Source organism: Salvia hispanica, chromosome 1 (assembly GCF_023119035.1).
Source record: "Salvia hispanica cultivar TCC Black 2014 chromosome 1, UniMelb_Shisp_WGS_1.0, whole genome shotgun sequence".
In the NCBI taxonomy this organism is placed as follows: domain Eukaryota; kingdom Viridiplantae; phylum Streptophyta; class Magnoliopsida; order Lamiales; family Lamiaceae; genus Salvia; species Salvia hispanica.
In genome coordinates this window covers 14,125,767-14,137,009 of record NC_062965.1, presented here as the reverse complement: position 1 = coordinate 14,137,009, position 11,243 = coordinate 14,125,767, and the positions used below count along the sequence as shown (strand labels likewise).

Sequence of the window (11,243 nt, the reverse complement as noted above, 5' to 3'; positions counted from 1 at the left end):
TTTCTCAACTTTGGGGTGTTTGTTTGTGATTAATCTCACTTACTTAAGTGTACTTAAATAAAAAGAATTATTGAATATATCATGTCTACAATACTTTGAAGTTGCTGGAACATAACATTTCAAACGAGAAACATTTTATCAGTTGATAGTTTTTATCAGCTCTACAAACAATCATTGATTTTATAAGATTTTGGTCAACAAAAACCTTACTTTTGTAATTTTATACTACTTGTGTAGGGAATTGGAATTTGGTAGAAGAAAAAAAGTGTGCTTTGTTCTTTCTTGCATTTCTTCCACAAAATTGGTATTTGAATCTCCCACTTTTTTCCTTTAATTTGATTGCGTCAATAAAATTCTATTGAAATTAAAGAAGTCATATTTTATTTATTTTGATGATTGACTAGGGGTTGGGCAACACTATTAACAATATGGTCCATACTCCATACTAATTCTACTACTAGAAATATCTTGATTTTAAGATAATTAGACGCATCATATAATTCATTTGAAACAAGATCATGGTTCAGTTGATGTTATTTCAATCAAATATAAAAGTGATGAAAACCTATTGGAACAAAATTTAAAAAGGATCTTTGAAATAGGATCTCGTTGGGTTTCATAAATTAGCTAATATACAATTTATCTTCAAAAAATAAAGTTCAAATGGAATAAAGTGGTAATGGATATTGCCTTAGTTTATTCATTGTGTTTGAGTCCGAATAAAATGGTAAGAAAAAGGATAAAATAAAACCAACAACAAACAACAATATAATTGATGCAACCTTATAGAGAGACACATGATACGCATCTCTAGTATTAGCGTCACTTTAGAAACTGTTTGTATGATTAGAAATCATTCCGAGTCTTCGATTGAGAAAATTACAATTGCATTATTTTTATAAATGACAAAGCACATTGACTCTTTTGAGTACTAAAATAATTTAATCTAATTTACTATTTGAATTAAGAAATTGATAATTTCTCATAAAATATTGTGGCTCCAAAATTAGATGACTATTCTTGGTTTTTATTTTTTATTTTTAAAAAATGATCGAATGACACACATTCAATCAGTTTTATTACCAATTAAACTATTCTTTATCATTAAAAAAAAGACAAAAAAATAACACTAGCGATTCTGAGCTAAGGTATAAAGCGATTATTGTCTTAAATAAAACTCATTACCATTATAAATAATAAAATAAATAATTATATGTTTAATTATTATTTTCAGAATACAAAAAAGTAACTATATTAATGAGTGAAGTCATTGTTTAAAAAAAAGTTGAATAGGATCTGGTCCAACACCCCCCAAATTACAAATATAGGATGATACTATGAAATTTCGAAGGTCCAGCCCAAACTCATATTCGAAACCAGCAGTCCAGCACTAAACGGCCCATGAAGGCCCGTTTCAGTGACTGCACAAACCGTACACACAGAACAGAATAGACAGAAGAATGGGGTCCACCAGTAACGGAAATGCTCTTAATCCGCTGCCACGTGTCCTGGAGTTGACAGAGTTAGTTACGGACGGTAGAGATTATCACGGTACCATTTCCCTCCATTTCTCTCTCCTCCAACAATCAAACTCTCTCAAATTCAATTCCGCCGAAGAAAGTTGCAGCTCGCCGGAGATGGGGAACACGTTTAAGTCCCCCCGGCCTCCGCCTCCACCGCCGATGGTGCTGGTCCCGCCGCTCTTCGATTTCCCCCCTCTCGCCGCCCGTACGAGGTCACTGATTTTTCATGCTCATGGTTGTGTTTCCCTCTGTGATAATAATGGAGTCTGAATAGTGTTATTCCATGGCAATGCAGAATGCTGGATTCGTCCTACAACATGCTGTTTGGAAAGCTGGCTCTGAAATGCCTATTCGAGGACTATTTCGAAGAAGCGAGGCGTTTCAGCACGAGAATTATGCTCAAGCCGATCGATGATCCGCATGTCGATTTGATTGCCACTGTATCCGTGATTTATTGCTCGCATTGTGTCTGATTACGCGATTTAAGTTTTCCTTTGCTATTTTGTTAATTCTAGTTTACAGATTTCAGTGGGAGAATCAATATAGGAATAGTGGAAGTAGTGAAATTTTGATCCATGATAATTCCGGTATGCGACCAAGATGTGTGTTAGTTCTACCCTTATTCGAGCTCATTGATATTTAGTGTTATTTGGTGAAATGTTAGCATAGTTAGTTGTTTCCTTATCAATGAACATTGATTTTTTTTAATAGTAGTGGCTGCTTAGATTTCTTTTCTTGTAGCTTATCAAATTTTGCAAGACTAAAAATGGCAACAAGCAGTTACTTTAGGTTTGGAGTTTAGTGGATAACTTTGCAGTTACTGAGCTACTTGAAATAAAGGTTGTTATGCATTAGTGTTCCTTAGCATGTTCAGGTTGATGGTCCACTCAATCACAAGCCAGAAGAGAAATTTGCAGGAAACGCACAGTTTCGCTGGCAAAGGTTTTGGATCTACTTAGACACGCGATTTAACCATAATTTCAGTTCCTTCTTGATGATGTACTGAAAAGGTCCATTGTTTCTTTCTAGTGATGTTCTTGATCCTCACACATTTGTCGATCTCTCCGTTTCAAACTCAGAACCGTAAGAACCGAGTCTTGCATGAAACCTTTTTTTTATCTACTTCTGTATTGGAAACAATCGATCTTTATATTCTCTATTTGTTGTATATGCAGAACTCTACTGATGAGATCCTGTGCATACTATCCCAAGTCTGGGTTTGGAGCATTTGGCATCTTCCCTATTCTTTCAAAACAAAGGTTACTTTTGGATTTTCAATTAAAAGAGTGATGTTGAGAAGTTGGAATATGCTTGTCTATTTGTATAATGTTTGTGACGTAATTGAGCAATCAGAAAATCTTCTGAAGATTATGGCTACATGGGTTTGAGATATGGCTCTTCTAATCTGTCAGTTGGAGCTACATTTGTCCCATTTACTGGTAAAGTACTTAACAAATTATATATGGCTGATAACACATGCAAACAACACGAAGTCTCCGAACTAAGTTGTTTCTTACTGCAGCATCGGCTGATGAACTCCCAAAAAATGCATGGTTAGTAAGCAAGATGGGAAGGTTAACTGCTGGAGTGCAATACGAACCAACATGTATGTTATTTGTCGAACTAATACCTGTTTCCTTTCTCTCCTAGAACTTCCACAAGAATAATAGTTTCAAATTATTAAATTTATGAACTACTGCAGCCATTTGTTTCAATTCATATTGTTCTGATGCAACAGATTATTTTCCTTACATTCCTCATGCCTCTGAGTTATTAATAACATAATAACACATCTATTATTTAGAGCTGAAGACGTTCTCTTTATTGCTGGAAAACTGGCAATGAATGGTTGAAATAGGTCAACTTTCCTGTGAAAATAAGTTGCTTCTTTGAAGGTATATTAAAGATGATTTGAATTATTGTCTAGCCATGTTCCTTAGACGAGCACATATTTCTTTCGGGATACTTAATCATGCTCGTTGTGGATATTTGGAAACACAGTGGGATGGCTATTTACACTGTTTTGAATGCCATTTTGAATTCAATAGCCGTCATTCATATTGTATATGTGGTGAAGTGTAGTTTGGATGAATAAATATTTTCCAAGCCATCTTAATTGAAAAGAAATGAATATTACTGAAATTAAACTGTTAAACATTGCTATCTCTAAAAATTTATAATGGTGATTCTATTACTTATATATTTCTTGATGTGCTGTAGTTGAAAGCAAAGATGGAGCTAGATACAAAAACTTAGCAAATTGGAGCTGTGCAATTGGTTATGGACTTGGATCAGAGAGCCCATTGAGCCCGTCATTTAACTTTGGACTTGAACTTGCTAAAAACTCCCAGGTTTGCTTTTGAAGTTTTAGAGTTCCTGCTTAATTGTTCAGTCATTTTTACCTTGGCAATCAGACTCTCTCTTCTAGTCAATTTATTTAACATTTACATTGGGATGCCATTAGATAATGATTGACTACTATTAATAATTCACTGAGGAAGGGTTTATGTGGTTCTAACATGTCACATCAATATAATTTCTTAGATGAGAGCTCAAAACAGAAGCGTTGACTAATATTAGGTAGTATGTCTTGATTAATAGGAGTAAATTTTAACAAGGCTTTATCAATTGCTATGACCATATAACATTGGCAGCTTATCACTTTCAGTCATAAGTTGTCAATTCTGTTAGTAAACAAATTTGAGAAGTCAGATGTGAGGCTGATGCTAAATTAGTTTTCAATTGCCTACAACCATCTCATTTACTAGTAGGCATTTATCTTTTCTTGTAGCATGGCAAAGATACCGAATGGTCGTGAAGATATTCAAACTGTTGCTTGTACATCCTCAGGGGAATATCTTGCACTTGCATTATCATGAATATGATGCATGATTTCGCAGTATAAATTTACTGCTCGTGCATGTTAATAATACCTACAATTTGACCATATTAGACACCTGTATTAGGAAATCTCCCATTCCCATGCCTTGTCATTCCTTGTCATGTCTTGTTGTATTCTTTATTTGCTTCCAACTCACAACTTTGTCTTTGTTATGATTTGCAGTTCATTGCTTCTTTCTACCAGCATGTGGTAGTCCAAAGACGGGTCTCTCTCTCTCTCTCTCTCTCTCTCTCTCACACACACACACACACACACAGTCTATCCTTGCTCTCTTCATAAGCTATTGTGTCATTGTGTGTGTTTGTATTCACTTCATAGTCTACTGTGTGGGTGTTTGTACTCACATGTTTTCATTACTGGTTTCAATCATTATTTTGACTCTACTATGAGATGGCTTTGCTGTGCAATATCTATGTTAGTCTATTTTCTTGATGCATAACATTTGAATTGGGGTTTGTAATAAAAAAATGATTTCATGCAGGTTAAAAATCCGTTTGAGCCAGAAGAAGTAGTTGGAATCACAAACTACATTGACTTTGGTTTTGAGTTGCAGACAAGGTATTTTCCACCTATTAGCTGTGTACAATTTTAACATGGCTTCAGGCCTCGTTCATATTCCATGTTATACTGAAACATGCGGGTAAATAGAGTTCTTCCAATACTTTCTTTGAAGGGTCGATGATGCCCAACATGCAAACAATATTCACGATTCTAGTTTCCAAATTGGTGCATCGTGGCAAGCTAATAAGAACTTTTTATTAAAGGTAACACTTAGATGTGTGTGCTGTGTTGTATTCGTTTTGTTAAATAACACTACATTTAAGAAACCATTACTTGGTTTTCTAAGGGTAAGTTGGGACCTTTGAGCTCCTCAATAGCCTTGGCTTTTAAGTCATGGTGGAAACCTTCTTTCACATTAAGCATCTCAGGTACTGCTCTAATTTCCTTCATGGATATTTGTAATTTTGGATATTTCCTGCTCTGGAAATGATTCTATAATATTCCCTCCTATCTATCGCGATTGTACTACATGCACACACAAACATGTTAGTATTAGACATCGTTTCACCTTCTGCCCCATACTGAGGTGAAATCAAGATTGTAGTCTGTTAGCTGAAGGTGATGATACCTATAAACGGCCATAAGCATATACCGATATGCTTCTTCCTTATCTGTAGTCTCTTTGAATCATCGCATGCTGTGACATCTACATAATACATGTAATAGTCTCCATGTCTTTGACCATAACAAACATTTGCATACAGCTATCAGAGACCGTGCAAAAAGGGAGACAGCATATGGTCTCGGTATCCAAGTCGAAAATATTCGGGAAGGAATGTAAGTTCATCCCCTGTTACTCCCTCTCTGCATTCTCTATTAGCACCTCATATGTTGAGTTAGTTCTCATTTAATTTCATTTCACAACTCGACACGCAGTTATCAGAGGGCTGATCCCAATTATGTGATGCTGACGCCAAGCAAGGAGCATCTTGCTGAAGGCATTCAGTGGATAATTGGAGAGAGACCATTGTTTGAATCAGATGTTACTTCTGGCAATTTCAGTGGGGTGCCCAAGGAATTGAGACCCTTAAACAAAATGTTGTGAGCCTCTCTCTCTCTCTCTCTTTGAATTGTTCAAAATGTAGTTAAGATTTTGGCAAGTTAACATGTTTACCACCTATTGTAATTGATACTCCATCATAGAATTATCTGTCTCAAAATATTGTAGCAATCAATTAGGTTTCTGAAAGTATTGTAGCACTCATTTTCTTTACAAAAAAAAATATTTTATTTGTATTAATCCCAGATGATAGATACAGATAAACCCCATCACTCTGCAGATTGGGCTGCCTCATACCCAATTTTCCTAATAGAGCTTCCAGTGCAGAATTGTGGCCACATCTTTTACCTATCCAAAAATGAACCAAAACAAATGCCCACAATAAATACATAACCCCAAATCTCAACTCTTATTTCACAAACAAAAAAACAGTTATATTAACATTATCATACAACAAAAAAGGAGTCTCCCTCCCTCTTTATGCTTTTTCTTTTACTTACTGAGAAATAAAAATACAAAGGCAAGATTGCTGAGAGAGAAATAGGGAAGAAGTGCGACTCAAGTTCATACAGAGAGAGATGGCGATAGGCTGAAGTCAAGCCCCCACAGCTCGAAACTCCCATTCACAAAGTCATAGTATCCGCCCTTCAACGCTAGCGTCTTCTTCACCAACCCTTCCCTCACAAACGGGTATGACAGCAGGTTTCCTAGCGACACGTTCACAGCTTCCTGTTCCGGTTTCAAGATCAAGAATCAGTGTCCGTGCATATGAGCTCGAATAAAATTTACTACAATTATAAAACTTGTGGACGGGTTAAGGCCAGATCCGCAAGTTATACCTTTTCACAAGTGGTGCATTGCTCGCCGAATGGCGTGTCTTTTGAGCACTCGGCCAACGTCTTGTTCTTGGCAGGTAATGCAATCTTCACCCAGTCCTCAATGAAGTCACTGAAATCATAACCAACACATGAAAATGAAATCATCTCTCTATCTTTCTCTTTCTACTATTTGACTTGGTAAATAGGCAGTTTTGAAACGACACGAGTAAATATGAAAGCGTGCTTACGTGGATGAGGAGCCATCATATGGGAATGACATGACTCCCTTGATACCTCCACATGCACTGTGCCCAATCACAACAATCTCCTTCACCTGCAACAACAAATTACTATGTAATCACTGATAATTCACCAATATTTTCTTTAAGAAAAATTTATTAATTACTTCACCTTCAGATGGAGAACAGCATACTCAACAGCAGCTCCCACTCCTGAGTATTTTGTCTGAAATAAAAAAAATTAATAATAAAATGACCCATATATTGAACGTCCAATACTAATTACTTTTCAAAGAAAGAAAATCCACCTTGTCGAATGGTGGCACTAGGTTAGCGACGTTGCGGACGACGAAAGCTTCGCCTGGCTGAAGGTCCAGCACGTGCGAGGGGCACACACGTGAGTCTGAACATGCGAAAACCATGTACTACACATACATGCATGTCCAAAAAAAATTAATTTCTAGATTAAATTTTACCAAAGGAAATTTTAAAAAAAAAATTTATGTACCGTAGGGCTCTGGCCTTTGGCGAGTTCACCATAAAGAGCTGGATTTTTCCTGATTTAAATTTTTGGATCAATATGACGTTATAAGTAATATTTTTTTACTAGTGTTTTTAAGAAAAAAAAAAAAAGGTTGATGGATGCGTTGGCTTACTCGTATTTCTCTCTTTTGAAGGTGATGAAGCCAGTTTTCAGCCTCTCAACGTTCTCCGATGAAATGGAAGCGCCAGTGTCTGCTGTTGCAAGCTGCGCCGTGATTTCATTGACTTTGGCCGCTGCCACCGGTTCTATCACTCCATTCTCACTACATGTACACGTGACACAATTTTGGTGATTAAAATACAATTTTTGCTAATTAAAACCAGCAGCTATCAATGAGTGTGTGAGAGAGAGAGAGAGAGAGCCAACGCTAGAAGCTTCTCTAGTGCAGCCATGGCTTCTTCGTAGGAGTCCTTTCCCATGTCTTCTTTCTGCAAATTTTCAATCGTATTAGAACACTTATATATATGAAATTGTGAGTAGAATTTTATAGAAGAAAAGTAGGGGTGGCATTTCAGATTTTTGCCTAATTCAATCCGGTCCAAAAATGTGAAATTTTATGAAAAATGAATCCGATCCGGTTGTCCAAAAATAAAAAAATTCAAAACTATATATGAAATCCGATCTGATCTGAAAAATCCAAAATGGCATAAAAATATGAAAACCCGATACAAAAAAATTCGACATTTTGAAAATCCAATACCAAAATCCGAAAATCTAATACTCCCCTCTGTCCCGGCCTAATTGTGACGTTTCTATTTTGACACAGAAATTTAGCTAGTGGTGTTTAGTTGATTAGATTATTAATAGTAAAATAAGAGAGAAATTAAAGTAAGAAAGAAAAAGATGGAATTAAGTAAAAATGAGAATAAAGTAAGAAAGAAAATAAATAAAAAAGTAGGAGAGATGAAAAAGTAAAAGAGATAAGAAGATAAAGTAGGAAAGAGTAGTGAGTTAACTATTGCCAATTAAAAGAAGAAATGTCTCACTTAGATTGGGATGTATCAAAAAGGAAAACGTTTCACTTAGGCTGAGACGAGGGAGTAGCAAGTAACATTAGAATTGTCCAACACAAATGTTTTATAGTATTTGTTAGGTTTATTATTGTAAGGAATAGTGTATTTCTCTATATATAGATAACTATATACAAAGTATATTTTAAATCTCTGATTAATTCAAATTTTAAAATATCCAATCTGATTTGAATCGAAAATTAAAAAAATCTAAACAGAAATTTTAATTTTAATTTAGTTCAAATCGGGTTTTGGATTTTTTTTTTCTCGCCAATGTAAAAAAGTGAGGATAACTTATTACTAGAAGATTTTCAAACTAACATTAAAAAAATCTAGTGTAATTTGGTAAGTAGAGAAATTCAATAATTCATGCAGCTGAGTTATAATGCGACAATACATGTCCTAAGGTTGTTATATATTTACTATATATAGCAAATTTTTCAGTCCATATAACCAACTATATATATGTATTAAATTTAGTGCATGTACTAAATCTAAATGTAACATTCATGTGCACCCGTCACCTAACTTGTCATGTGGCTTAATTCTTGATCTTGGACTTCCAGATTTCAACTCAATTATTGCCTTTTTGTGTCACACATATATATCATTAATATTTGTATGTTAATGTAAAAGTGAAGTATAGTAGTACTAGTGAAATTTGAAATGTACATGTGAAAAAGAACTCAAATGTCAAAGCGTAACTCAGTTGGTGAAAGAAGACTTGAATATCAAAACGTAATTCAGTTGGTGAGAAGAAAAAAAGCAGCATTCTAAAAAAAGAGTACCAAGAGTGGGTGGATGATGGGAGCGGGAGCCGCGAAGACGGGCTCATTGCGGATGAGGCTGGGAGGAGTGGAGCCGGAGTTGTTGAGGCGAGCGGTGGCCGCGGGGCGGAGGGAAACTCTTGATCGGCCGGAGGTGGCGGCGGTGAAGATTTGAGAGGCGAGGCAGCCGTTAACGGTCGACATTGCTCAATGGGGGACAAAATTTGAACGCCTTAATTTGTGTATATATTGAGAAAGTGTTTTGAAGAGAGAATGCATGCATGTAAATAGTAAATTCAATGGATAATGAAAGGGAAATGTGAGTGAACCACAGCTTCTATTACTCGGAGATTAGGATTGGATGTTGCATTTCAATTTTTGACCTCAAATTTCATCTTGCATTCACAAATCAAGAGAGATAGAATAGTGGAGAAATTTTAAAATAATTAAATGCTTTGGATACACTAACGGTATTTTTTGTTTTTTTGTTTTTTTTTTTGAACTACTAATTTGCGAGGTATTCTAATATAATGTCCATTTGTAATATATATATCTGTCTTTTCAATTTTTGCTTAAATATATTAACATGTTGTCGATTATAAAAATATTTATTTGCTTGTGGTAATTTACTAGTAATTTATCATGCATGGCGTACAATATAAGAACCCTTCTTCCCAATATTAATTAATTACACTATTGATATAATACAGTCACATAATTAATACATGCATATTAATAAATTGCATTTTCGTACATCTCGGAAATAATATTCAAATATTAATGTACGAGGTTTGGAGTTTGGAGTTTGCAAATAATCATTAATTCGTATATGATTTGACAAGGAAATAATATCTTAGTGCAATATTTTCTACAAAACCAACCTTGAGGCGACACGTATTAAGAGATATGTGGTGCTATTATTTTTTACAAAAGTGTGGAAAATCTTGGAAATTAATGTGGGAAAATAATTATACTATAAGAAAGTTGAAGAAAAAAATACAAAGAAAGAGTGAGTGAATGATGTGGTGAAATGGTGATGAAGGGATAAGACCCTATCTCTAAAACGTGGTTGTAGTCTTGCTCCACATCTCCACTTTATCTTTTGAAATCTTATTCGTTTCGATTCCACTAGATTTTATATTTATATTTATTGTTGAATTTATATAATGTGATTCATAAGATGTAATTTAATTTGTAGAATATGTGGTATTTGAATTTATAAATTTGGACGACATAAGGCCGCATCTGGAGCATTTATGAACGCAAATTATGTAAATCTATTAAGTACTTACATTATAATAGAACACTAGTTTAAAACATTATTGCTTCAAATCTTCAATGAAATAAAATAAATGAAATGAAATCGAGATTGAATCAAGAGATAGAATAGTTACCCGGTGTATAAAATTTTGAACACATTCTTCATGACTAGAATAATTACCAAATGGGGTTTGGGGATAAACTACAAACCAGTGTGCATAACAATATTTCATCTCATATAAGTCACAAGAGAAAATATATGAAGAAGAAGGAGAAGAAGAAAAAAAGGAGTTTAATGCTGCGAAGTTGAAGGTGGGATTTAATAGCATATATGTTGCTTAATTTGTATTTCAAGGTTTTGGAGTGGTTCAATCTATATGTCAACATTCTTACAACATCCTTTCCACATTCTTATTGTACTCTCCATATTATTACTATTATTTAAACATATTTATTACCTGTAAAGTGTAATTATTTATGTGAGGGTTAGTAATTTAATAATTACTCCCTCCGTCCCGGATAATTCGGGTCACTTTGACCGGACACGGGTTTTAAGAATTGTAATGAAAAGTGGGTTGAAAAAGTTAGTACAATGTGGATCATACTTTTAAGGTATTAG

General features: G+C 34.7%; 2 protein-coding genes across 4 annotated transcripts; one reads left to right on the top strand and one right to left on the bottom strand.

The window, feature by feature from the left end:
• Window positions 1–1,626: 1,626 nt before the first annotated feature.
• LOC125200539 lies at window positions 1,627–6,493 on the top strand. Of its 2 annotated transcripts, XM_048098176.1 has the most exons (14): window positions 1,627–1,735; window positions 1,819–1,963; window positions 2,398–2,465; window positions 2,553–2,606; window positions 2,699–2,782; window positions 2,877–2,962; window positions 3,046–3,129; window positions 3,744–3,874; window positions 4,588–4,629; window positions 4,907–4,983; window positions 5,099–5,189; window positions 5,273–5,354; window positions 5,691–5,763; window positions 5,863–6,493. In XM_048098176.1, exons 1-14 carry the CDS (start codon window positions 1,638–1,640, stop codon window positions 6,029–6,031), a joined length of 1,284 nt encoding a protein of 427 aa, XP_047954133.1. In that variant the 5' UTR covers window positions 1,627–1,637; the 3' UTR covers window positions 6,032–6,493. The 2 variants fall into 2 exon arrangements, with proteins under 2 accessions (XP_047954133.1, XP_047954134.1); XM_048098177.1 differs by lacking the exon at window positions 5,273–5,354 and having other exon boundaries at window positions 5,863–6,037.
• LOC125200540 (carbonic anhydrase 2-like) lies at window positions 6,137–9,623 on the bottom strand. 2 transcript variants are annotated; one of them, XR_007172734.1, is made up of 10 exons: window positions 9,386–9,622; window positions 7,954–8,015; window positions 7,700–7,849; window positions 7,552–7,600; window positions 7,352–7,468; window positions 7,216–7,269; window positions 7,053–7,138; window positions 6,826–6,934; window positions 6,487–6,715; window positions 6,137–6,334 (listed from the first exon to the last, which is right to left on the bottom strand). XR_007172734.1 is itself a non-coding variant. In XM_048098178.1 (10 exons), the coding sequence occupies exons 1-10, from the start codon at window positions 9,566–9,568 to the stop codon at window positions 6,293–6,295; spliced, it is 1,011 nt and encodes a 336-aa protein (XP_047954135.1). In that variant the 5' UTR covers window positions 9,569–9,623; the 3' UTR covers window positions 6,137–6,292. The 2 variants fall into 2 exon arrangements, 1 of the variants encoding a protein (XP_047954135.1); XM_048098178.1 differs by having other exon boundaries at window positions 6,557–6,715; window positions 9,386–9,623.
• Window positions 9,624–11,243: the final 1,620 nt, after the last annotated feature.

Bases quoted from the DNA above. Each gene is read 5' to 3' on its own strand.
- LOC125200539 (XM_048098176.1), top strand. From the start codon at position 1,638: ATGGGGAACACGTTTAAGTCCCCCCGGCCTCCGCCTCCACCGCCGATG. The intron at 3,875-4,587 runs GTTTGCTTTTGA...TATGATTTGCAG, and splicing joins AACTTGCTAAAAACTCCCAG to TTCATTGCTTCTTTCTACCA. The intron at 5,764-5,862 runs GTAAGTTCATCC...CTCGACACGCAG, and splicing joins GAAAATATTCGGGAAGGAAT to TTATCAGAGGGCTGATCCCA.
- LOC125200540 (XM_048098178.1), bottom strand. From the start codon at position 9,568: ATGTCGACCGTTAACGGCTGCCTCGCCTCTCAAATCTTCACCGCCGCC. The intron at 6,716-6,825 runs GTATAACTTGCG...AAACCGGAACAG, and splicing joins AATGCACCACTTGTGAAAAG to GAAGCTGTGAACGTGTCGCT. The intron at 6,335-6,556 runs GTATGAACTTGA...ATTTTTGGATAG, and splicing joins GCCTATCGCCATCTCTCTCT to GTAAAAGATGTGGCCACAAT.